The sequence below is a fragment of the Manacus vitellinus genome, unplaced genomic scaffold (genome assembly GCF_001715985.3).
Source record: "Manacus vitellinus isolate BGI_N305 unplaced genomic scaffold, ASM171598v3 scaffold_22_pilon, whole genome shotgun sequence".
Lineage (NCBI taxonomy): Eukaryota > Metazoa > Chordata > Aves > Passeriformes > Pipridae > Manacus > Manacus vitellinus.
The window spans coordinates 5,933,696-5,960,536 of record NW_021939632.1 but is presented as its reverse complement, the minus strand read 5'-3'; the positions used below and the strand labels follow the sequence as shown (position 1 = coordinate 5,960,536).

The 26,841-nt window shown below is 44.6% G+C and overlaps 1 protein-coding gene across 1 annotated transcript; it reads left to right on the top strand.

Moving 5' to 3' along the window:
• The first annotated feature begins 3,300 nt into the window (after positions 1 to 3,300).
• On the top strand, positions 3,301 to 20,093 carry MRAS (muscle RAS oncogene homolog). Its single transcript, XM_008922924.2, has 5 exons — positions 3,301 to 3,511; positions 11,910 to 12,063; positions 15,249 to 15,348; positions 16,668 to 16,747; positions 19,690 to 20,093. The coding sequence occupies exons 1-5, from the start codon at positions 3,319 to 3,321 to the stop codon at positions 19,787 to 19,789; spliced, it is 627 nt and encodes a 208-aa protein (XP_008921172.1). The 5' UTR covers positions 3,301 to 3,318; the 3' UTR covers positions 19,790 to 20,093.
• The last annotated feature ends 6,748 nt before the right edge of the window (positions 20,094 to 26,841 follow it).

Below are 26,841 nucleotides of genomic sequence, written 5' to 3'. Positions count from 1 at the left end.
CTCCCATCTGAGGAGGACTGTGTCAGTACTCTTGCCAAAAGCAGATGAAAATCAGCCCAAGTCTTGTGCAGTTGCCTGTAGTGACATAACCAGATGGTGCAGAAGCTCTGTGCACCTTTGGGAGTGCTTAGTGTTTTCCAGGAGGTGATACATGTTGTTTTAAAGGTTTGATTCACTGGATGGTTAAGATGATAATCTTGTCAAGGCATGAGTTGTCTTCTTGCCTTGCTTATCAGGGCAGGTGGAGGGGTAGAGGGACTGAAGTACTTGGCTTTCAGAGGGTTTTCGTTATGTACATGCATGATGGGAGCATGGGACTTGCTGTCTCCATAGAAAGAGGAGGGTTTCCATGACCAGTAGAAACAATCCTGCAGAAACATCTAGACTTGCTACCTTTTGACACTCAATGGAAGTTTTCATCTATTCATGCTAGCATCACCTAAAATACAGGGGGTTGTGCTCAACAAATCAGACTGCACTTCTTGACTTACTTTTATTTATTTTTTTTTTTTTGAGTTCAGTTCCTGCTGTTCTCCCCAGGCTACATAATACTCAGTCTGGTAGCTGAGACACACAGTATGACCAAACTTCTGGAAATGATGGGAAGCAAATGCCCTGATTCAACCAATAAGTGTGTGGGGCAGAGACACAGTTTGTACAATGGGCTAAACATTATTCTAGGACTTTGGGGAGCATTTCATGCAAGATAAGCTTAAGGCTTCTTAGGAGCGATTTAAAGGGGCTGGTACAAAATGTCAATGAAAGTGTAATGCTTGTCTGCTGAGCAACAGCTTGTGGTTTTGTCATGAGGTCAAAAATCTTGTACAAACGGAGTATGCTTTTCACATCCCCAGACTGTCCCCACCACGTCATTAACAATCAGTCCTTCATACTGCCTGGGCAGAGGAGGATGGGGTGAAACCTTGGCCATGGGCAAAGCAAAAAATTGTTGTCAAATGTGTTGGAAGGGGGGACAGAGTTTTAGCCAGGGTCTGTGTCCCAAAAAGCCTGTGAGAATCATCTGACCCAAGCAGGATTATGCAGAAATAAAAGTTGGTCCTCCAACAAAAATGAGACAGTTGAAATTCATAGGTTTTTCTGCAACCAAGCCTGCTGCATATTAATGTGTGGTCTTGTAAATATGAGAAAGTTTCTTACTCAAAAATAGGAGTAAGAAACTTTTCTTTGGAATTGTAGTGAAGAACTGCAGTAAGACTGTTTGAAACCTCAGGTAGTGCTTGGCCTCCTTCTCCCCATCCAGCAGCTGTTGCTCCAAAGGTAGTTTAGAAACAAGCAGACTTGATTATGCTTCTTCTTGCTCTGAAAATGTTGGCTTGTCTCAACTTGGACAAGAGGCCTTTGCAGTTCTCAGGCTCAGCAATCTCATCCTCTGTTTCCTCCTTATGGGCTTTTCTTTTTAGAGGAGAAACTAAGCCCTCTCTCAAGGTATGGGGTTTCCCGTGTACAGAAAGAACAGAATATGTTAATAGCCAGCTTGCCAGCTCAAAAGTGCCTTTTATGGTTCAATATTTTGGATTAAACTCAAATAATGATTTTGGAGAAAGGACTAGAGAAACCAGAAACTAAACTTGGATTATGGGATTATGTTCTTGTCTGTTTGAAAAGTAGTCCAAGTTGGCTTTGGGGCCTCTTCAGAAGTGAAGCGTCAAAGTGTTGTGTTTGGAAAACAGAGAAAATGAAAGAATTTTGGGAAGAATGGGGGGCTAGTTTATACTATAGGCTGAAAAAAATCCCATTAGTCAGCATTCAACTTGCACTGTGGGTGTGGCAGTCTCAGCTTCTGTACAACACCTGGCACAGCTGTGGCACTGAGCACACCAGCCTAGTTTGGTGGTTTCTGAGAATGGAAATGTTGAAGTTGTCTTCCTAGTGAACAAGAAAACCCTAGAGTTATTGGGAAGGCCTCCAAAAGCTTGTGTGGGGTGGTGGGAATATAGATTGGGAGCCAACAGTATGGAGGTTCCCTCTGAGCAGTCTTCATCGCCCCTCAGTGCTGACCCCAACCAGCACCTGCAGCCCAAAGGGCACCAGCTAAACCAGAATGGATGGGAGCAGGTGGCTGCAGAAATTGTCACCACAGCTGCTCCTGCTCTGAATAGCTTTTTTCAGGAAAACCAGTACCAAGGAAATCAGCTGCCTTCTCTTGAGCCTTATCATTACAATGGATTTTTTTATTATTATTATTATTATTTTCTTTTTAACTGTGTGAAAGACTTCCCAGAAAATGCAGCGGTCATTCAGATCTGGGAGATGGCCACCCATTTCCTTTGTGATTTGAGTGATCACTGCTTCCCACGGGTGGGTGGAGGGAACTGCCTTCCACAGCATGTGTACAGAACCTCCTGCCTGGCTTCTACTTAAATGAGCAGTCACTGCTGCTGAGTGTTGGAAAGGGCTGTTCAGCAATGGCTGCCTCTTCTCTTTTATCCACACACATGTGCCATTGCCCAGTTACAGCCAGTGAATTTTTTTCTTCTTTCTTTTGAGTCAGTTCTGAGGTGAGAGGAGTGGTGTGACCATGCTGCAGGGAGGCTGCTTTCCTGCCTGTTTCACAGCCACAGACACCAGCTTTCCTGCCATGGCAGGGTGGAGGTTTGTTTTTTTTTTTTTAAAAAAAGGGCAAACCAAAAACCACCTATCATTCCTGGCCTGCTGCCTTCTCATTTTTATTTCTCAAACTTGAAAATGAGGGGGAAGAAAATAGCTAAGTGCATTTTTGTCTGCTGGTGGAGCCAGGATGGGACCTTTAACTCTGGTTCCATCCATCACTGCCAGTTCTGCCTGCAGATCTGGCCCAAGGATGTAACACACCATCTAATGTTTCCTGTACCTTGGGTTAAGCAGTGAAGAATAGCACAGCTCTGTCTTACCAACAAGATTTGGTCACTGGCAATGGGAAACTGTCTGGAGATTGACAGCTGCACTCAGCCAGGGTGATTTTTGTCATGGTCGTGTGGATCCAGCCCCTATAGGAAAGGTATTCAGTAAGTTTTCAGTCATAAGTTTTGCATGTGCATTTGGTGGCAATTAGCAATCCTTGTAGACAAGTCAGGAGTAAACAAGCCACAGCAGTGGAGTTGTCTGCACTTCTAAGTGCTGGGTTTGAGCTGGGGTAGAGCTCTTGGGAAGGGTCAGTGCAGCAGCTCCTGTCTAAAACGATTTTGGATGAAAGGGCTGCCTTCATTCTCACTTCTTAGGCAGCAGGTAAAAGCTGCCTTATGCATATTGCCCTGTTTTCATTGCTGACGAGTGATTGGAGATGATTTCTTTCTCCAGCAGGTTTAGCACACTGGAAGCATGGCTACAAGTGCTGTTCCCAGCGAAAACCTCCCCACATACAAGCTGGTGGTTGTTGGAGATGGTGGTGTGGGGAAGAGTGCTCTCACCATTCAGTTTTTCCAGAAGATTTTTGTGCCGGACTATGACCCAACTATTGAAGACTCCTACCTGAAGCACACAGAAATAGATGGGCAGTGGGCAATTCTTGATGGTAAGCAAGCTACTCTTGTACTTTTCATTCTAGCTGAGCGTAAGTGCAAATAGACGTCCCACAGCATGTTGTGTCCTTGTGTCCCTCCTGCTCTGCTGTGGGCTGGCAAATTTGAGCACAGGCTGGCCTCTGAGCTGTGGTGCATGGTCTGCAGCTGGTATCCAGCAAAGCTTCTGCTTCCAGTTGCGTTGTTTCCAGTTCTGCACAGAAATGTTTCTTGCAGGACTGTAAAAACCTACAGATAATCATTGACATTTAGAGCAGGCTTCTACAAAGAGTGAATTATAACACTGCCAGGTGGCTATTGCTAATGATACTTCATTGTGGTTGAGCTCATCCCCTGGGAAATAACAGTGAGTGGGTAACTGAGTGAGGGTTATAACCAGAAAGAACATTTAATCAAAACTATTGTCCACTGACAGTGAAGAATTGTTACACCTCTTAACTCCCATCATTCAGGTGTGATGTTTTCATCTCTAATTACCTGTTTCATTTAAATACTGGTAGGGAACCAGCCTAGAGATCTGTTGTAAGCAAGAGTTTTCAGTTCTTTGAAGAAAAACTGCCTTTTTGTTTGTTTTTTCTAACAAAACAAACAAAAATGAAACAGAAAACACAAACAAACAAAGTGGAACAAAAAAAACTGCCACACTCTTAAAAAAACCAAAACCAAAGTTTCTTGATTAGCAGGTGAGGAGAAAGCCCTGTATTACCTAAAGCTGCAACTTGTTTGTTTGTGCTGCATGAGTCAGACTAAACACAGCTATAAGGGGAATTTCTCTGTTAAATGTTGTAAGTTTTTTGTTTTGCTTTATGCAAGAATTAGGTAGTACATAAAAGCAAGCAAATATTTTGTGCCTTAATTACCAAAGTGCATGGATGTGGCCATTAACACAACTGAACTAAATCTAGCCTCACTTGTGCCAAGTTCCTACCTCCACCCTCTTGTCAAGAAGGTGCTCAAGATCTTAGATGTCTCTGCATATGTGTTGTTGCTGTGTGGGAACAGAAAGCTGGGAGATTGTCATGAGTGATGGAATGTGGATGCCGGTGGGATTTGCTGTGAAGAGTGTTGGCTTGGTCTGGAAACTTGAGATCTTACTCACACTTTTAAGGATTTATCAGATATGTGAGTACAAATGGCTGCAAAGTCCTTACAAGAACAGCCTTTACTCAGTATTAAAAACCAAAATCAACAAACAACCAAACAACGTAATCTTGCCAACACTTGTTCATTTGAATATGTTAATAGTTGATGTGAGGGAGTATTTGTGAAATTGGTGCTGAAATGTGTCTGTCATTGTCATCTGCACCAGCGATACCTGCTCCCAGTTAACCATCACATAATGTACCGGTGCACCTTTATTTTTAAAATGCTAGTGCTGTATAAAAGAAAAATCCAATCCTTCTGTAAATTAAATCCATTGTTTTTAGTCCAGAATCCAGCCCTCTGAAATGAGCAACCTTTACCTCTGCTGGTATGCCCCGTGTTCTGGTATAACAGTACTAGCTGCTGTACACATTGGTATTGGCTGAAACAGTCTTGGCTTTGTAAATTATTTAAAAGTAGAAAAGGCATCTTTCACTGAATATTTGGAATTTTTGTTTAAACAAAAAAAAACCCCAAAACACAAATCTGACCTGGGTGGGAGTGGAGAAAGAAATTGTTTTTCAACAAGCAGAAACTTACCCTTTCTTTTAATGAAAAAGCCTTTCTTTTGCTCAGATGGAGTTCAGTGGCTGTACTTGGCCTGAACTGAATTCAGCCATGGCCTTGAGTGGCATGCTGGGAATCCCTGGCTTTCAGAGTTAGCGTGCCCACAGATGCCTCATAGCCAGAGAAGAGAAACTGCAGCTTCTCCTCCTCTTTCCTACCACTTGAGATTCTGAACAATCAAAATGAGGGAAGAAGGCAATATTCTCACTTGGAAAAGCATGAGCCTTTACTCTCAGCTCAGTAGACACAGGGCATAAAGACTGACTATCACACATGTCTTCTGCCACAGCTCTCTGTCATAAGATTTGGATCTAGGCTATTCTCAGAGTTCACCATCTACTGGGACAGCTGCTCTTGTTGTGGTTACATGAATCACTCATGGTATAAAATTAGGGACAAACATGATAGGAAGGGTAAAGATGCATCATGGTGAATTCTAGACTTTCCAGTTGTCCTTTATGACCAAATCCTTTACAAGCTGATGTTTCATGCAGTGCTTGGTAGGGAGAAGCAGCTGCCCACCCCCAAAATAGGTTTTAGAACATGAGACTACCAAATGAGGATATAACATGAGGGGATGCATAAGTTTCTAAGTTTTCAAATGAAAACAGTTATTATTAAAAAAAAGCCAAATACATTGACATCCAACAACTTTAAAAAAATAAAAAAAAAAAAAAAGGGAAAACAGCCCACCCTTTTCCAGGCTGTTGCCTGAGCAGTTTGTACAAAGCATCTTGAGCATTTTGTAACTGTACCAGCATTATGTTGTAAAAAACCCTTCTGCTAGCCAGCTTGCATAAAGCATTTGGCTTCCCTCCATGAAGACCTCCACCCACATTTATTCAATAGCAGTAACTGGCAGTGTGATGAAATGTTTGACTAGCATTTCTTTCCTTTGCTGAAATCTCTCACTGAAAGTAGGCTGAAATGAAATAGGCTTTTATTTCAGATTTTAGATCTTGGAGCCAAACTTACATTCAAACTCCTACTTTACATGTTTGCTTTCTGTTTTGGGATTGTCTCTGTACCTATTTTTCTCACCAAAGAAGAGTCTGTGATAGTTCCCTGCCTCCCAGATGATTGTGGGACCTGTGCTTGTTGTAGTCAGGTCCAGCACTATGTGAAAACACTTCATTGTTGACCTTATGCCAGCTTTAGAAGATGGTCAGTGCAGTATTTGGAGGACAAGTGCTGTAGAGTGGAAGAGGGCACTTAACCCAAATCAGAGATGCACAGGCAATTGGTGACTCGCCCATTTTTTGCTTGCTGCCACTCTAACAAACATTAAGAGCAGCCTCCATTTTTCTCAGCATATGTTATCTCTATTTATTCCCTGCTGGTCACACTGATATCAGCACAGTGATGTGCTCAGTGAAATGCATACACACACAGGTGTGTACAGACACATCAGGTCAGAATTAAGTGGGGGCCAGGGCTAATCTGCTTTGCTCAGCTTTTGCTCCAGCTGAGTTGTGATGATTAATTTTGTACGGTCCTTTCTGTGCGCAGGCTAACTTAGCAAGTAGCAGAGGATTCCTTGTGGTGTGGCTGCAAACTGCCAGTCTGGAATTATTAATCTGGGAGTGAAGCCAAAAGTGGAATACCTTAATATGGCAAAAAATACCCAGTGGTTCAAAATTCCTTTTGGCTCATAAACCACACAGAGGGAGATGAAGAGAAGACCACAAGTACATGGCTTGGGCATGTTGGTGAATTGAGCTGAACTCTTGGCTGTCAGTAGGGCTGTGCCAATTGATACCAGCAAAGCAAGGAATTGTGTATCCTGTGCATCCCTTTTTGTCGAGGAGTTTTGCTGCTAATCATCCCTGGGCAGGCTGCTGCTTGTCTGCTTTTCTCCTCAGGAAACTTGGGAATAAGTCAGCCAGGAGGCCAGAGGGAGATCAAAGGTCACTTCAGGCTTTCAGGCAGGAGGGTTGGTTTGTGGCTCACTCTCTTTTGTTTTTATTTAAACTTTCAGTAGCATCATTGAGAGCCTTAAAATTCAAATTAAATTTGTACTTTCATTCTTTTATTTGTGTGTACAGTATTTCCCCTCCCTTAATTGCTAGGATTTTGCAACCTTGAAAGAGGGGTTTTTGTCTTGGGTTGTGAGGAGCTTTTCCTGCCAGGAAAATTTTGATGTTGCAACATGGAAAACACAAGGCTTTGAATATTTGCCCTTTGTTAGAGAAAGAACTCCTTTAAGGGCTTGCATCTTTATTCTGTTTATTGATGTGGAAGTCTTTCTTCTAAAGGCCCCCTCTTCTTTTTCCTTAAAAAAGGACAAGGACTCAAGTACTTGGGTTTTCCATGTTGTAACATCTGTGTATTTAGTTAAGGCACAGAAGAGCTCATAAAAGCCTGAGTGTTTCCCCATCATGGGTTTTCTACTGAGGAAAGCTGTCATGCCAGAGGCAGTGTGGCTGTATCTGAGAAGCAGCAGAAGCATCAGAGTGACAAAGTGAAGAATCTGCCTTGCCTTGTGCACAACAAGGGCCCCTCATACCTCTTCAGGGTGTCTGGGGGTGTCGGTATACAGAATATGAGCTGAGTGACTCCAGTACTCTGCACAGTGCCCAGAATACCAACTCCTCAGCTGAAGCCATTGGCTGATGGGGATGCCCTCTTGCTGCTGATGGAAGGAAGACGGAGACTGTGGAGGTGGTTTTCTTCAGCCTGAGACTCTTTAGGTTGACTTGTCAATTCAAGTCAAGTTTTCGCTTGAGCTTAGGTTCAAAGCTGCAGGGCAGTGAAACCCAAAGGCTGAAGGACAGAAAATGGGTTAATCTGCCTGTCTCTTCGTCTTTGTCCCCTTAGATGCCATGGACAGTGAAGAAACTCTCTTGAGGTGACCTACACACCCAGCTGCCTGGCAATGTAAAGATAAAGACGTAGGAGGAAATTTTGCCTAGGTATGAAAAGAGTGAGGAACTCACCTGCACAACTAGATCTGAGCTCCCTGAAGGCTGGGAAGGCTGTAATTGAATCTGAACTGAATCCAGCCTAGGCTCCAGAAAAAGCAATGCCATGAGTTCATAGTATGTCTCTGCCCTTGGTTTAGATTTACATTCCTTTGTCTCTGGACAGGCACTCGGAGCACTGCCGGTTGCAGAGACATTGACACATAATATACCTTGAAGCACCAAGAGCTTCTGTTTTGGACAAATTTGTGTGTATTCCTGGGCTCCTGTGCCTGCTCAGAAGAGCTCTTTAGGCAGCTACACTCTTGTATAACCCATCAGGATTCACAGGAAAAGGGTGTGGAGAGCTCTAAGGGGGCAGGAATCAATTAGCAAGGAGTTCACAGCAGTTGGGGGTCACATCCACTGGAAAGTGGAAAAGGCCATCTCTTTGCTAAGCAACCTCTTTCCTGCAACACAGGAGACCTCCCTGCTGGGCTCTCACAACGTAATTGCTCTTAGTTTAGTCTCCAGCTGGCTTCACGATAGCTATAAATGGCTTTGCCCTCTTTGGATGTCTGTTCCTACATCAGACATAGTCCTTGGTTTCTCTCTCCTTCATCTTTACCCATGTGCTTTCATTAATTCTCCTCCTTGCTTCTTCTTTGGTCAAGTTTGTGGGAACTTTACCAAGTTTTCTGTTGGAAGTCCCTGACCATGTGCTGTGCAGCCTACAAATCTGATTTCAGTTCTTGGAAGAATGATGTAGGAGAAACCTGCTGTGTTTTGCTTCAGCCTTGTTTCTACACTGCCAGTGAGACAACTGCTGGTTTAAAGTGTACCAACTCACAGTTCTCTAGTCATGGTTATTTCTGCGTCCTCTGGCATCCTGTCTGCAGAAAAGGGAAGTTTAAATGAAGGTGAATGCTGGCTAACATGCTAAACCTCCTCACCCCTTAGGGAAGCCAGTCACTTTCCCAGTTCTACCTTCCCAAGTTTTCTCCTTGCACTTTCCAATTTCTGTAGGTAGGCGTCTTCTTGAAACTTTTATGCCACAAGATTACACCACAAGCAAAGCTGCTTACATCGGGCCCTTTTTCAGTGCTGTTGTGGTCCTATCCTGCTTACAAAGGATTCAGATTGCATTCTCCTCTGTTGTTTACTGGAGGGTTGTCTTTATGAAGAGCACACTTAAAGTTAAAACAAGGGCCTTCTCTGGCCATCCACAAGATGCTTAACTTTGCATGAATAACCTATCTGAGATTACCCTTAACCTTCTCTGCTGTGTGTCTTTTACTTGCACTTTCAAATTGCCATTTTAAATGCTGCCTGGACTTGCTCACCTTTCTATCAAAGCTGCAAGTGAATTCCCTTTAAATAGCAGCTGCTGCCACAGCAGCTCTGCCTGTGTTTAGTGTGATGCCATGGCCAAGATCCAGGTGTTGTAGGAGCAACTGAGCAGAGCCCTGTGCAGTCCCTTGGGTATCCCCACAGCCCCCACCAGGCCTTGCCCCCTCTCTAAGGGGATGCAGCACTTTGGAGGGACAGCAGCTGGGAATGGGTTGATGGGTGCAAGAGCAGAGCTGGATGCTCCTCATGCTTTTCATGGAAGGTTTGCAAATGTGCCAGAGCAAGGGGAACCCTCTAAGCAAATTACCATGCAGGATACAGCACATCCATCTCCACCTTCCTGCCCACAGTTTGTGCTTGGACACCTGCCCTGTCTCAGGGGGAGGAAGGGCAGGAAGGGCCAGCTCCTGGAGAGAAGCTATCCCACTCCACCACAAATTGGGTATGTGTATTGGAGAGGGGAAAGCAGTGGGTTTGTGTGTGTGGTGTTGTCAGCTCCCAGCCCTGCCCTGACATCACATTTAGCTGGTGCAGGAGTCAGATGAGGGCAGCCCAGCCTCTCCATACGGGTTAGGCAAGTAGAATTAATTTCCGCTTCCGTCCTAACTACACAGTCCTGGCCTTACTCCATGGTAGCAATTCTGCCCAGGGCATAGAAATTCACTGGCACATGCAATCTCTTTGGTCTTTGGGTTGCTTTTCTCTTTTGTTTTTCTTCTTTCTTTTATGCAGTTGTTAAGAATAGCCTGGATACCTTTGAGCTGAGGCACTTGTTTCCTAGATTGAGGGGAGAAGCAGGATAAATGGCTATGAAGAGACACAGGTGACTTTTCAACAAGCTTAGCAAACAAGCCTAAGTCTCAGGGTCTCTGCAAGGGCCTAGAAGCTCTTTTTACCTTAAAGGCTCATGGAAACAGACATTCAAGACCATTTAGGGCAGGCAAACAAATGAGGCTGAAGGCTTACCATCACCTTCCTTAGATCTCCCAGTCTTCCACTATAGCTGCCTTTCCTCCAGACATGCAGTGAGGGGGTGTGGGCTGGCTCGTGGGGTGCAGTGTGACATGCAGCGTGTCCATCTGTGGCCCCCTGTGCTGATTCAGCAAAGTGGTCTTTACTGTGGCCCTATCTGGAAATCTGGGGTAAGCCTGAGTACTTACCCCTACAGGGAACATCTTGCTGAGACTGTGTGCCTGTTCAGACTAGAAAAACCTGTATCAAGCCCTGCTGCTCTGTCAGCAGTATGCTCCTGCCACAGTCTCCATCCACTGGTGCCCTGGGCTTTCCCCATCACCTGTGTGCAGCAGATGCTTATGCTGTGGCTGTACAGCAGAGGCAAAACAGTTTTCCCACCCAGCCCAGTGTATTGGAATGTGAAAATGTTCCCAGTCACTATGAAGATCCCACATTTGCCTCTGGAATGCAACGATGCGTTAGGACTATTAGTTCTGAGGAGCTGATGCACTTTGAGCTCACACCATGTCTGACTGGCATAGCCTAAACTCCTTTTGTACCCTCCTCCTCCCAGCAAAATCCTGGCCATGTACAGGAATTAACACTGAGGTGTGTATCAGTATTTGGTGTGTATCAGTATTTGCCCAGGAGGCTGGTGTAGTTTGCTCTACATGATGTAGCTGATGGGACCCCCTGCGAGACAGCGGTGGGGAACCAGTGAGTTATGGTTCCATTAGAGGAGGTTAATCTAGTGGGGAACAGCATCTGGATTGCTGTCACAACTGAGGTGTTTTAGGGGATTTGAGCATAGATTTATTCACAGAAGCATGATCACTGTATAGGATATGCAAGGCACTTAGAGTTTTTCCACCTGTTTTAGTTAGCTCCTTAGCTCCTCAGCACACCACTTGGGACTAACTGTTTAAGGGGCATTCCCCAGAGCTGTACCGTCTTGCTCCGAGAGCTCATAATTGTGTAGAAATAACATCCAGGTGTTGAAAAAAGGAAAGTGCTTGTAGCTATTACCGTTGGTTATCTCCCAGCTCTACTTCACTGTGCAGTTTGTAAGTTGTCCCTGATATTTAAACAGGCTTTTAATAATCTTCCAGTATTGCATTTTTCTATGCTGGGAGAGGGAAAAGTTTGAGGGCTGTGAAATACCTTGAGCCATATCTTGCCAGAGGAGCAAATCCCCAAATTCAGTGGTCAGCATTTGGTACAAGAAAAGGAAAGTGAAATCCACATGGTCATCTTCCCCTGCATCCACTTTCAGCTCAGGCACACAGGAATGAGTCTGGGACTGTTTTTTGTTTCGTAACTAGAAACCTCTTTGTCTGTCCAACTTGATTTCATCAAATCTTACAGCCTGTGAGAGGACCGCAAGCCCAGCAGAGGCAGAAAGGCCATAGGACACATAGTGGTGACAGCAGCTACGGTTCCTCATGGTAACTAAAAACCCCTGTCTCTTCTGTCCTAGTCCTGGACACTGCGGGCCAGGAGGAGTTCAGTGCAATGCGGGAGCAGTACATGAGGACTGGAGATGGTTTCCTCATAGTCTACTCGGTGACAGACAAGGCGAGCTTCGAGCACGTGGACCGGTTCCACCAGCTGATCCTCCGAGTCAAGGACAGGTGGGTGCCACAGAATCACTGCCTGACCTGCCAGGCTCCTGTCCTGCAGACCATGCTGGGGGGGGGGCTTGCACATCTCGCCCCAACTTTTGCCCTCCAGGTCTCCTGAGAGAAATCTTTATGTGGGAGTTTGTGGACCTAAATGTGAGGAATAAGAAGTGTTTTACCTCTTCTATAAGCATATAGTGCTATCAATGTAGAAAGGTTCAGTGGTGTTATGATAGTATGAAAATGAGTCTGGAAGACAGAAAGTTCTGCCAGAATGGTCTGGCAGAACCATGTGAGAAAGGCAGAACAGACACCTTTGAAGGTAACCAGCTTGGCTCTGAAGAGGGAGGAAGGATGCTCTGTGCACAGTACAGACACTTTGGAAACACCAGCAGGGAGTCAGCAAACATTCAGCCCTAATTGTTTTGTGTGGCCTGACAGCATCCTCCTTTTCCCTGGCTTCATCTTCTGCCAAACAAACCTTAGAAGGTCTTGCATAATTTGGTGGTGTGAACAAGTGTCTTGAAGGAGAAAAAACTCGTGCTTCTCATGCTGGAAGGAACTGTATTTCTTACAAGGGTTGTAGTGCAGTTAATGCATCATGCTCTGCAGCAACCATTTTCACAGAATAAAACATCTCTGTGTGACTGGGGAGAAAGCCAGAGAGGTCATCTGCTCCCCTCCCATGTGCATGGGAGAGGGTACCACTGAGTTTAATCGTGGTAAGTAAATGTGTCCTGGCAGAGCGAGGGGAAGCTGCCGGTTTATCTCCAAGATAACTCCCTCTTCCCACCCCGGTCCAAGAGGCGATGGATCAATCTTCATTGGGTGGGGTGTGAATTAAGCCCTTATATGTCTGCAGCTTTGAAACACTTAGTTTTTCCGTTCATAATGACTTTTAATTATGGAAGTCATCAAGAAAAGTCACCAGAGGGTTCGGGCCTCATTGCTGGCTTCCTTTCACAGCTCTGAATAACTTCCCCACAGGAAGGGTGGACTCATATCATGTGAGGTTCACAGCTGACAGCTCTTCCAGTAAAGCATCCAAAGCAGAGCCCACAAGAGTGAAAAGTAAAGGAAAAAACACCCTTTGATTTCATCTAAATGAAGAAAAATGTCAGTCGCTCAGTCAGCCTCTCACATCACAGCAGTATTTTCTTCACTACCAGCTTAGCTTGGGGCAAAGTAAATCTGTTTCTGAAAGCTAAAGAAGATGGGACAGAATTTCCTGTAACATGCCCCAATTTGATGCTGGTTTTATCTAAATCAACTTTGTGAAAATAAGATGTGGTATTCATTGTTTTACCCTGCTCTGGACTGAAACTTTTACCCTCTGTAGGCTGTGCGAATGCCACAGCGGTGTGTGAGAGGCAGGAAGTGAAACAGGCTGGTGAGGTTGTTTGAGTTTCCCTGCTCAGCGCCACTGAAGCGCAGAGCGTGAGGAGCTTATTAATGCTTCATCTAAAACCTGAGCTCGGTCAGAAAATTGCAGCAGTGGGAGCAGCGTGAGTTAAAAACTGTCCTACCAAACCCACAGGTACCTGGGAGCAGAGAGACACCCCGGTTTTCAAGCTAGCAGGCAGTTTTGGCAACTTAAAATCCAAAAGAATTGCAGGCTGCTGTGTTAGCAGAGCTGTTCAAAGCCTGCCTCCCCTTTCTTTCCACAACTTTCATTATAGTAAAATTTCTGACTATAGCAGCTTTGTCCAACTAGCAATTGTACAGCTTACAATAGGGAACAAAGTCCCCATAGAGTTTTTATGCCTGATGTAAACAAGAAAAATGAGATACTTTCCATACGTAATCCCTTTCTAATCAATGTGCTGCAAGCCAAAAAGGAATCAAATAATCCAGACAAGCAAGTGTTTTGCTCCAGAATGATCAGAGTAAAGATTTGTTAGTGCTCAGGTATTAACATTAAATCACAGTCACATTATCAGAATGAATAACTCTAAGACTCAGTTAAAATGCAGAGTGCAGTACTGTATTTTTCCAGCCAGAGCAATGGGGCAACATGCCAGAGGGAAGATGGAGCCCTTATCATCTCGATGAAAAATGACCCAGAAATGCTGTTTGAAAATCCAGAGTTACTCAGGGAAGTGTTTTTTGCAGAAATGAGTGTGGCCAGCTGCTCCTTACCCCAATAAAATCAGCTCTGTTACAGCAGAGAACACCAGGATCATTTAAGAGGGTTTAAAGTTAAATATAAAACAATACTGCAGTAACTGTTGGTGATCAGAAGGGACCTCCTCCCTCCCAGCAGTGGCTAAAAGGCCCTGCCCTAAAAGGTTCCTTGCTCATGAAGCTGGAGGAGAGAGAGGCACTGCCAGCACCTCCCATGGCATGAGCTGCCTTTGTTCTGTTTATCACTGGAGCTGTGGAGATTTCTGCAGGGGGGGAGCCTTGCACAGGACATGCTATGGATAGATGGATCTCTTCTCAGGTGGTGGCTGCAGACAGTCACTTACATGTCTGGTAAAGTTAGAGAAATACTCAGTATTATTAGAGAGGTTTTGGTATTTTTTTCTGGAATTAGAAACAGGAGATGGTAGGTAATAGCTTCGGAAACTTGGCAATTCTCTTTGGTTCCCTCCAGCCTCCTTCAACCTACCACTGCCAGTCTTTCAGTTTGCCTTGGGGTAACAGCTGATGGGCATCTTTTTGCTCCCAGTCATTTTCTCCCCCATTTGATGCTACTCTAAGCACCACTTTCCAGAGTCTATCTTTTCTTCCCCCCACAGTGGTTGACCAGGACTCCAGTTTTTCTCTCAATATCTTGCAATGATGAGCAGCTGCCAAGATATGCAGTTACTGAGATGCCTTAAATGTTACAAAAGAGTCCCGGTCTCCTGTCCGAGATCTGTCTCTATGTCTCAGTTAATTTCCTGGCTAATTCTGTAGATCTTTTTTCACCTTAGCTATTATCAGGCATTGCAAAAATGGTGACAGTAAGTTCCCGAAGTCCCTAGAAATAACAATGAATGTGTTCATGCATGCAACTTGTTAAGTAAATTTTTACAATATGAACATATGTATAGCACAGTCTGGGGGTTTTTCGTTGTTTCTTTACACATGTGTGGTATGTCTGTAGCTGAAAATATTAGATGATGTCAGCATCAGAAAGTGAAACTTATGCTCAGCATTTTTTATTGTAGCCTGCTAATAATTGGGTGATGGGTTTGATTTTTTTTTTCCAGAGAGTCCTTTCCAATGATTTTGGTGGCAAACAAAGTTGATCTAATGCATTTACGGAAAATTACAAGAGAACAGGGAAGAGAAATGGCAACAAAACATAACGTAAGTTTGTGGGATTATTTAATGGGTTATTGTAAGTCCTATTACAGACATTCAGAATTGAAATCTGTGCTCATTTGGAGCTGAATTAAAGCTTACAATTAAACATTTGCAATTGCATTTTCGACTACTACTACAAAGTAGCAGCTATGCAGTTTCCTTTCAGTAGGGCCAGTTCATCACTGAAACAAGAAACTCTGCTGTGCACTAGGCTGTAGCAAAGCTGTGGTCATCACAAAGCCACATGTACAAGGTGAAAACATGAAATGTTCAGAATGAGGGAAGAAAGTGCACTCTCCTGGAGTGAAAAGGCAGAGTCGGGCATTACGAGATATACCCAGGTGTCTGTAGGAAGTGAGCTTGTTAAAGATAATGAAGTTACAGGGTTGTTAAGCCTGTATAAATCTGGCCTGCTATCTTAGCTCTGCATTATTCATGTTGTTAGTTTAGCCTGAGAAATTGGTCTTAGATGGGTGTAGATCACATGCTGCTCCACTAATCACCTCTAAATGCCAGCAGCCCTGAATACCCAGAGGGAGACAACAACTCCCTTAGGAGGAACAGAATGGAAAGGTTAAAGGCAAACAAGCCTGAGACCTCTTGGCAGCTTGCTGTGCCTAAACAGCAAGCTGTGTGTTGTTTCTGAACAAGCCACGATGGCAGTTTGGCAGGGCAGGTTCACTCCTTCCCCTCCCCAAGGAAGCTGGCTTCTGTAGGAGCCAGGACACCTAAAGTGAAGCACAGCATGTTGCATCCATCTGTACATGCACACTTTGGAAAAGACCAGGCATGAAAATACCTTATCAGAGGCAGTTTTATAAATCTGCCAGTGTGCTGGACAAGCACTCTAGGAGGCCCCATCTGGCTGTCAGACTTTGAAGGGGAAGATCATTTTACACTGGAGGGGAATTGTAGTCATGAAATATTCATGCAGTAGTCCTAATAAAATGTGGCAAGCAAGAATTTTTGGCAAGTGCTAGTCTTTCAACAACCTTCGGCTATTTTCATGTCTGCAAGCACAGCTAAGGGGGAGAGAACATCTGACGACATGAAGTCTCTGATTATTGTTCCCCAAACCCAGAGCTCTGATAGCAGCTAGTTTGCCTGGTGCTTATTCCAGACCTTTTGTAAGTGCTCCCTGACCTTGCTGCAAGCATGAAGGTGTTGATAGTGGTGTCATGGCAACATTCTGTTTACCTGTATTTCCCTGGTCTCTTAGGGACCCAATTTCTTCAGCCTTTAGGCCTTTCATTTTGAAACGGGTTTGCTACCAACATGTAGGCTGTTACTAATCTCTTTCATGACACTCTCCTCTCCTCCAGATTCCCTATATAGAAACTAGTGCCAAGGACCCACCTCTGAACGTTGACAAGGCCTTCCATGATCTCGTGAGAGTAATAAGGTAAGCTGCAAACTCTTCACTTGGTTACTGCTCATGGATGGGACGTGCAAGAGTCCTGGCTCAGAGAGCTAATGGGGAGCAGCGGCTAGGTTTGCTTGCAGTAGAAGATTTCTGGGGTTTATTAACTTTCTTGTCCTGTATCTGCATAGGTATGTTACAAGTACTTAGTTACCCATGCAGGACATCAGTGCCAGGCACATGAGGAACTAGCTGTGGCCATAATGAAAATATATTATTCAACAAACAGTGCAAAGCCTACTCTAATGATGAGCTGTAAAGGGCTGGTGTTGAAAGCTCTGGACCAGTAATTTGGGTTTTCATACTTTTGTCCTCTCAGGGTCTCCTATTGCCAGAGGTTAAAAAGGACTTGCAAAAAAATCTACAAAATTCTAATGTTGTAGCTGACTTCTAACATTTTCTGCTCACTAAATGGAAAAAATTAAGCCGCTTTGTATAAGAAACAGCATGACCTAATGGTTAAGCCACAGGTTTCCTCCTCAGACTGCAGAGGTTTGTTCCCAGTTTTGTCATGAGCTGCCTTTGCTCGTTTTGGCAAACGCCTGCTCTCTGGGCGAACCCCTGCTCCGGCTGCCAGCAGGGAGGGGCTGCCTTCCAAAATCCCGGCTCCCCTGCAGGAAAAGAGCTGCATGCACATCTCAGCATCTCTCTTGACTGATAACCTCAATTCTCTTTGAGAAGATTTGTTTTTCTGGCACCAGTTGTCTGGCAGATTTTCTGGAGCTTCATTTTTCATGTTTTGGGAGGGTGCTGAGCTGAAATCATGCTCCTCCCTGCCGTGCAGTCAAAGTGCCTCGCTCGGCAGTTAAACCACAAGGCATTTATTCACAGCATATCTGTACTTGTGAATATCCTAGCACAGCCTCAAGTCAGCCTCCATCAAAAGCAGATGGTACTGCCCACTCTTCCCACATGTCTCAAAAGCAGGGGGCAGAAAGTCTTTGGAGAACTGAGTTGGAAATGTCCCAAGCTCTTTCCCAACTGTTCTGTAGCTCAGCATTAGCTGGCTAGATATTACTTTTGTGTTGCAGCAAACTCTTACCACCATCTATTCTGCTCTGCAGGAAAGAAAAACATAGCCAAAATAAGATGGGAAGGCTCTGTTTGCTTTCTCTCCCTAACACAACTTCAGGCAGGCTGAAAGGAGAATTGTAATGAGGCATCACTAAATTTAAACGCTGAAAATGTACTCCATAACCTCAAAAATAGGTGGTATACCTCAGTTTCCTGAGTAGCCACCGTGAAAGTCATTGCCAACCGGGTAAAAACCCCCGTGACATCAAGGACATCAGAGATGTTCACAAGAGCTGAAACTTGGGTTAAATCAGGAAGCAGGGAGATGTTGTGTGATCTGGCTGGTCACTGGCCACTAAGCAGCTTCACTTGGTCTTTGGACATTATAGGATAGCATCACCCATCAAGTATTGCTTTTCTGTTTTTTAAGTCAGCTTTTCCAAATAAAATGTAAATTTCAGTACCCCAATAACTGTGTCATTCCTGGAGTGCTTTGCAAATGAAAGGCCTCCTCAGAGTCCCTCTGAGTTCTCAGGGTGAGGATGCTCGTTCAAGGCTGGCACTGTTTGTGCTCTTTGTATTTGGCTTGGTTTATTTAGCTTCATGCAAGAAACTGTTGTCTGGAAGTAATCCAGAAAGGAGTGGGGTGATTGAGTCCACCCAATAGATCTTTTCAATTTCCTGATGCCCCTTTTATGCAGTGCATGCACAGAGACTGTCACAGCAGAAACCTTGAGTGGGCACAGTATGTGGTTTTCTGCATCTCTGAAACAGTGTGAACAGCTTGTGGTCGCTTAGTGTTAATCCACATTCACTTTAAAGAATTTTTTTAATTTCATCTTCCTAGTTTTGAGCTTTAAGGTTTTAGGTTTTTCATGCCTCCAGCCTTCATATTCACTGAAAAAAAATCTTATTAGCCAAAGCTGACTTTTTCAGATGGTTGCAAGAATCTGGAAGCTGCGGCTGTAAGAAAAACACCAGTTAAAGCCATAGTGATTTGTGCCCCAGCTATGTGTCATCCTGGTCTGGATAACTTGGTATGAACACTAGGTTTAATGCCTGCCGTATTACATCACAGTCAGGCTGGTTTTGAACTATTCAGACTCTCAGGTTTGAATCTACAGGAGCTGCTAGTGTTTGTTTTATCTTGCAACAAAATCTAAGTCTACAGGCTGCCTATCAGGTGTTTGAGCCACAAACAATTCTGTTGAATTTGCACCACTGGGCTGGCTGAGTGGCTGCTGCAATCAGATACAGTTGCAAACAGGCATTTAGGCAATGCTGTGCCTTAGTGCAGGAGGGCTTTCAGCTGCATGTTTGTGGTGACTGTGAGTTCAGCCAGGACATCTTTCTGGGGTCAGCTCATTCTCTGTGCTGAGGTGCTCTTCACAACTTCCAGGGGAGACCAGAGCCCCATTGGCAGCAAACTTTTTTTTTTCTGTATTATTTTTAACCCCTCTCCATAACCAAGTCCTCAGCAGTACATCTGGCCAAGGGCAATGCCAGCTGAAAGAACATCTTTCCAAAAAATGTTCTTTCTCTGTATCTCTCTCATATCTCTCATGCTAACTACTGAGCGTTAGCAGCAGTGTGATGGGTGATGTTGCATTGCTTAGAGCATCCCTGTTTCTCATAGCAGGGGAGGAGGCAGCAGTTCACCCAGGGCAATTGGAGGCATATTGCCCTGGCAGGACATACATCCCTGCCATTAGCCTTAATTTTTGCTTGCGGCTCTTTCCTCCTTCCTTAAGGATGCAGGCGGTTGTCAGCTGTGTGGCAAGAAAAGCCATGCAGTGGTGGAAGGGTATATGGAGATATATACACAAATATCCTTGTGCACACCAAGGTGCTGTTCTGCAGTCTACCCTTATGTCTCACCTGCTTATTTTCCTCTCTATCTCCCAAAACAGGCAACAGATCCCAGAGAAAAGCCAGAAGAAGAAGAAAAAGACCAAATGGCGAGGGGACAGAGCCACGGGCTCCCACAAACTCCAGTGTGTGATTTTGTGATGGGACACCCTGTCAGTGCCTTGGACACCTCCCTCCTCCCCCCTTGACCCACCGCCAGCCCAGGCGAGGAGCAGCAGTGTGGTGCCAGCGCGGCCCCATCACCCCCTCGGGGTCCCTGCGGCAGCTCAGACTTGGAGGAGGCAGCTCGGAGGGTTCGGACATCCCCCCGAGGGGGCTGCACCTCAGGGCCAGTGTGGGAGCTGCACGAATGGGAGGCGGAAGGAATCAGCAGGACCTCGACTGTCGAACATCCCCAGCGCCTTCCAGGGGCCTCCATGATGTTTATTAAAAAAAAAAAAAAAAAAGGAAGAAGAAAAAAAAAAGAAAAAAAAAGTGTTGGTTTTATCTGCAAAACATTTCTCCTTGTGACCCATTTCTGAACAGCCATGAATAGCCCCCCTGTTTGGTACAGTCATCTGTGTATGTGTGGGGGAAGGGAAAGGGCTTTTCTTTCTCTAATTTTTTTTTTGTCCTCTTCTTCTTTCTCATTTTTTGCTCAGTGAGTGTTCGGTTGCAAAGAAACAATGGCCGGGGTTAGATTTTTTGCACTGAACTCTCTCTTGGGCGGCAGTGCCAAAACACGACTTCATATGAAAGTGCATAGATTTGGAGGAAGAAAATTAATTCCAGCTGCTCTGGGTGCTCCAGACATTGTGTCAGACTCTGGAGGGCTGCCAGCTCACAGACCATAAACTCCAGCTTAGGAAAGGAGGTTTGGGCTCGGATTATATTTTTTTTTCTTACCCTTTGTCAAGAGGTTTTGTTTCTGTTTTGTAACTTGGGACATGTCAAACTTAAGGTGTTTTGTTAACCTGGAAGTATTTAAATTAAAGTAATTTACAAATGGAAGGGTATGTCATCTTTAAGGCGGGGGGGGGAGAGGAAGGGAGAGAGGAAGTAAAACCTGAACTGAATTTGTTATCTGGGTGTTGAATTTCTCCCTCATAAATGCATGTAAACTGGTGCGATCTAAATCCCTGTTTATTATTCCTTAACCTTTCCCTGCAAAGCCACTCTTGGGTAGATGAATTGTTTTGCTTTTCCCAGGCTCATCTCACACACGGAGGAAAAAAAATCTGCTTATGGGCTTTGGCTCAACGTTTCTTCTTTTCCCTCCTTCTCTGAGAGCTGGTGACTTGAAAAGAAGAGGTGTTTTGAAAATGATTCAAGTGGGATGTGTCTCTTCATAAGTTTACTATATCTAAAATGTCTCCCTGAAAACAGCAAAGGTTAAGAATGCCTTATGAAAAGGCAAGGCAAAAAACCTGCAGCCATTCAAACTGCCATCTGTGGCACCAGAAATATGGCTGTGCACATCCTGGAGGGGCCACGTGTTCTTTCACACCTTTCCTGGCACTAAAAATGGCAGTGGCAAATTTGTCTTTAATTTAATGGAATGTCATCTCCTGGATTGAAGCCATCAGCTGCATTCACATGGTCACCAGGCCTCTTTAAAAGTAGCAACTTGCTTTTCATCAGCTTGAATCCTATTCAAATACACTTTGTGGGCATGACTTAAAATATTGGCAGAGTATGAATGCCTGAGATTTATGTGTCTGAGCACAGAAAATCCTGGTATTGGATATTGAAGATCCATTCAAGATGGTGGATCATCACAGACTTGTCTATTTGCCACCAGATTTCATTTCTTGACCCTTTGCCAGACCAGTTTTTAAAATGCGAGTTGGCATTTTTCAGGTGAATGAGGCTAATGGACACTTTTCCTAATTTGTCCAGTCTTGATCACAGCCAGAAGATGGCAAATGCCTGCAGCTGGCTCAGCAAGCTGCTTACTGTAATGCTGGCTCCACTGCCTCTGTCTCAGTTTGTGTGATGACAGACGCTGCGGGTGGATTAAGGAGAGGGATATTGGAAAGATGTGTCTCTCATGGACTCCTAGGTTGGATGTAGACCATACACTTAGTAAAGCTGCAGCATGCTGTGTCAGTCGAGATATGGCTCCCAACCATCGCAGCATTTCTCCCAGTGTTGGCTGAACTGTGGCGACCAAAACCACCTGGTTCAAATTCTGGTCCTTGAGACTTGCCACTGTCTTCTGGAGAAAGATCTGTCTGTAGGCATCTCATTTGTTCTGCCATGAAAACCTCTAGTAAATCAGGAGGAGTCTGATCTTTGCAACCAACGCATTTTGCTGTAACCTCTGTAACAACTTTCCTGTCAGAATCCCTGTTTAGCCTGACTGCTGGCTTAATAGTTTTAATTATACACAACTTGTGCTATGGAATCCCACATGCAAGAAGACAGTGGCATTTTCAGGGAGCACTTTTAATACCGCCCTAGAGCCCTTCCACTTAAAAATAACTTGATTTCTGCTGAAACCCCTCATCCTTATTATTTTTATCTAAACCCTTGGGAATACTTGCCTGAAAACAGCATGTGTGTCTCTTGAGTCACATCTGCCGCGTACTCAGCCCTGCATGTGAGAAATTATCTTTTTCTGAAGCTTCCTAATTGTTCCTTCATTTTCTTTAGCAACTAACAGCTATTGCAGAATAACAGAGGAGAGGAGGAGGGGAAAGGAGCAGATTAACAGCTGAATATGGAATAGTGGCAAACGGGGAAAGCATGCCCATTTTCTTCTATGTTCATCAGCTTGTTTATAGCAGGGAGTGTTTTCCAACAGGGATTGCATCTCTAACAATCCTAGGGAGCTGAAAATAGCAAGGTATACAAAGCCTACTGCCACCTAACTCACCCTTTCATGTTCAGGGCTCTTAGGAATCCAAGAGCACCTTCTCTGCTATGCAGAGCACCTCGAGACCTGGGTGGTGAGACACTGATTGGTGGCATTTACGCTACAGAGAGCGCCAACTGTGCTGGTGTGTGACTTATATTTTTCTATGGAGCATCCAGTGGATAGCAACATTTTTGCTGTAGTGAGAGTCTGGAGAAGGATCCTGTAAGGGTGCACATGGGGCACATTTCCAAGGACCTGATGGTCCAAGTGACCTAATGTCATCTTCAGCCCCTGGGTAAGTCTGCATTCCCTTGTCTCAGAACAATGTGGTTTCTCTTTGGTTAAATAGGAATTGACAAGGTGGAGCTGGCCATAGCCTTGCCTTGTTTTCAAGATACACTTTCAAACAAAATGAAAAAAGAAGAAGGGTAAAACTTTGCAGATTTATTGTCATTTAATAACCAAATAACCTCCTTTTTCCATTTTAGACATTGAATAATACTTGTAGAACAACAATAAAAAAACATTAAGCTAGGTAAGTTTTGGCTTTGCAAAGGTGTCATCACCTCCCCAGTCTGGGATCACATCACATGTGTACCACTGCCTTCAGGTAAATCATATTGCTGTTTCCTCCCTCAAGTCCTTCTGCCTATAAAGGAGCCACTGGCTTGTTTTTTTTACCAGCTTTTGAGGTGCATGACATTTATCGTACAAGCAAAGTCCATCTGCTTGTCTGGCTACCTTTGTCTCGTGTTTAAAGGAAAAGGGGGGTGGAAAGGAAAAGAAGGAAAAGTACCTGGTTAAAACACATAAGTTTTCCTCTGGCATGAGCAGAGTTTAATTATTCCTCTGCCAGCCAACTCTAAATGGCACAAAAGCCTGATAACAGCAAAAACAAACAACCTCCCCACACCTGAGCAGGCCTGCAGGTGGCAGCCACCTACAAACCTGCTTTCTGATTGTCTCAACTCAGGCCAGTGCTGCCACCAGCAAAGCTGCTCTTGTGATAGCCTGGGTACATCTGAGTAAACCATGTTCAGATGATGGTGCTCAGCAGCAAAACATTGTAGATGGTGGACTAGAGAAGCAAGACTTTAACGAGGGGCTGAAATTGCTTGGTTTGGATCAGATGTTTCGGTTTAACAAGAGGCCATTGCCGTATGTTGCTCGGTTCCTTAATCTGTCGTGATTAATTTTGGATGGCTCTTTTAACCTACAGCTGTACTAGAGTTTGCAAATTAGGACAGGCTGAGGGGTTTAGACATACATGGTGTGTCTCGTCTCAAGAGGAAATGAGCATTACTAGGCACAGAGAGGACAGCTTTGTAATGCTAGTTCAGACTTTTTCTTTTGTCTTGTTACCGTCCTTAGGCCAAAACAGACTGCCCAGAGCCTTGTTCAGCTCCAGTGATTTCAAGGGATGGTCCTTAGTGCTACTGAAGTGCTTGGTAAGGAGGCTATCCCCTCAAAGCTCTGCTAAGAGTAGAATATAAAGAGGAATACAGAAGATAAGAGAATTTTGAGAGACACAACTTGCAGTTTACTCCAGGGTTTAGATACCTATTTACTAAGGAGGGAGAGGGAGGGCTTGAGAGCAGTTTGGCGTTAGAGAAATAGCCAAGCCCCTGTGACAACTGTATACCTTGGAATGGACAGAAGAGCTCTGTGTCTGGAAATCCACCTTCTGTGAGCTGGGGTTCAGTGGTCAATGTACTCTATCTGCTGTAGGCTGGGCAGAAAGGAGGACTTCTAGTGCATGCATTAAGGACTGCATTAGAGCTACACAGCAAACATGACAGTAAAAAGAAGAGGAAGGGTGCTGCAGCATGGAGAGTGTTGCCATTCTTAGTCACTGCTCCCTGCATTGGAAGATCTGCTGGGGACAGCAGTCACACAGGCTAAATTCTGTGTCTTGCATGTATGTATTTAATGCCATCTGAGAGTATCCAGGGCATTTGCCTGGGAGTTCCAGCTGTAACACAAGAATTATAGGAGATCAGTGCCCTTCTGAAGCAACAGCCATGAGCCAGGCCAGATTCATCTGAGCATCTGAATTGGCTCCAGACATGTGTCTTCAGGCAGCTCACAGGTGCTTTGAGAGCCCTTTCCTATTTCACAGCAGTGCTCAGAGAAAAGTCTGTGGGTATTTCCAGTGTCTGTGGATATCCTAGTTGTTCTCCTGCAAAGTGATGTCACTTGTGTTTTAGAGGCTCACTGATGCATCAAAAAGTCTGAAGTAGAAGTCACCAATTTCGCAAAATGTATTAATTGCATCTTGCAGCCTAAGCGATCTCCTGAGTATCACTTGCACAATTAGGCTGTAAATAATTCAATATTTGGCTATCAGGGATTCCATCAATATTATGCAGGCTTTTTGCTTCCTTTTCTCTTCCATGCAATGGGAATAAATATTTCATAGATGATCTCACAGACAGTTTCTGGGATGACATGGGACTTGCTTGCCTCAGAACAGAGCAGAGAACTAGATGACTCTGTGTGTGCTGGATCCCACGATGGAGAGACACAAGATATTGCAGCACAGAGGTAGGCTCTGGTTTGGGGAGGTTTCCCACCATTGTGGCAAATAACTGGTGCTTCTCTCCAGCTCCAAGAAGTCACACATAAGTGGCCAGCAGGTCAAAACTTCCCAAGGCAGGAGAAATGTGCAGGTACTGTGTCACTGCTGTGCCAAAGGGAGGGTGCCAGGGAAGGAAGACTCACACAGTACACGAGACCTGCCAGGTCTGTGAGTGCAAGGGTTAGTGCTAACGACAGTGATGGGGATGTTCAGCAGTACTGAATGTGGAGTACAGACAGACAAAATTCCCTAATCCTGGCAGTTCTGGGACAGCTTTTCTATTTCTTTTGAACTGAGGGATCCCTTTTGAGGGATCCCTTTGCCAAATCCTGGGCACTGACAACAAGACAAATACAGCAGTCTGACTTGCCACAGGCATTACTACTTCTCTGGTTTCCCGCCTCCCCCCAAGTCTCTCTCCTGAAGACCAGGGCATGTACAACATTGTCTGAGAGCTCAGACTGGGCATATGGTCAGGTCCAGGCACCAAAGAGGAGGGACTCAGGGAAAATCCTGGATTTGGTCAATAAGAGCAGGAGCAAGAGGAGGAGGAAGGAGCTTTGTGAATTGGGACCCTGTTCTACAAAGCCAAATCCTCTGCAAGTCTGGCAAGAGGCATTGTACGGCCTGTGATTAAGACAATCTCTTCTGAGAAGTCAGCCCAGCTGAACAAGTCACGAGCTGGTCCTTGGGCTGCCACAGACATCACGTGGCTCCTGTGACAACAGCTCCACTCAACTACAGCAGTCAAGCCTAACCAGCCCAGACCTAGACCAATATCAGGCATGCCTCTTTGCAACTCAATAGCCCAAATTGCCTTAAAGCAGGATCCCTGGCACTGGGAACCCACTTAAAGGTGTAGGCACATGCTTATGGGGCAGGGGGTTCTTTTCTGCAAGCTCTATAATAAGAAGCAGGTTTCAAACAACAGTCCCTGGGATGTGAGCCGACAGTGGCACTGAGTTTCCCACATAGCTGGTCACAGAGTTTCATTCCCACGTGTTTTTTGCTCGGCTTGGTGAAGTCTCTTTGTCTCCTCCAGCACCCTTTGGCCAGCAGGGTTAGTGTGGTGATGGGGGTGTCTGGGCAGCCTTTGGCAGAAGGTGCTTTGTGGGGAAGAGGAGGTGCAGCGAGAGACGGGGAAAGAAAAGCAGTCACACCACCAGCATAAAACACTTAAAGGCAGAGGTGGCACTCTGATAGGTTTTTGTTGGTTTTACTTTAGCACAATTTTCCACAATTGTTCTGGGAAAATTCACTTGACACCTGCTATCATAATAATAGAGAAGTAGAACTAATGATTTTTCATTTCAGGATCTTAAAGCATTCATGAAACAATCCAACCACTTGCAATTAGGACACTCATAGATGGCAGATCTTGTTCCACAGGCTGCAGAAACAGAAGCACAGACATTTGAAAGTAAAGAAAGAAAGAGCTGAAGCTGGTGAGATGCCTGAACACCAAGCACTGCTGAGACTTGTGATCAATTTGCTTTGAGCTGTGAAACTATAATGAGCATAGACTTAGCTGAAGATAAATATTAAATGCAAAAAGAAGAGGTCTTAGGCCAGCTATCTGAGAGGTTCAGTCCCTGACAAAAACTGTAAATACCTACTAGATATAGGCTGCTTCCAGAAGTGGCATTTTCTCAGTATTTTCAATTGATTTTTTTCCCTAAACAATCTATCTCCTTCCTAATTTAGGATTCAGCTTATCACATCATAGAGATAAACTGAAAATGGAAAAGGTCACAAGTTCTACTTTACTTAGGGAAA

Excerpts from the sequence above, each read along its gene's own strand:
- MRAS (XM_008922924.2), top strand. The coding sequence starts at position 3,319 with ATGGCTACAAGTGCTGTTCCCAGCGAAAACCTCCCCACATACAAGCTG. Across the intron at positions 3,512-11,909 it reads GCAGTGGGCAATTCTTGATG|TCCTGGACACTGCGGGCCAG; the intron begins GTAAGCAAGCTA and ends CTTCTGTCCTAG. Across the intron at positions 15,349-16,667 it reads AAATGGCAACAAAACATAAC|ATTCCCTATATAGAAACTAG; the intron begins GTAAGTTTGTGG and ends CCTCTCCTCCAG.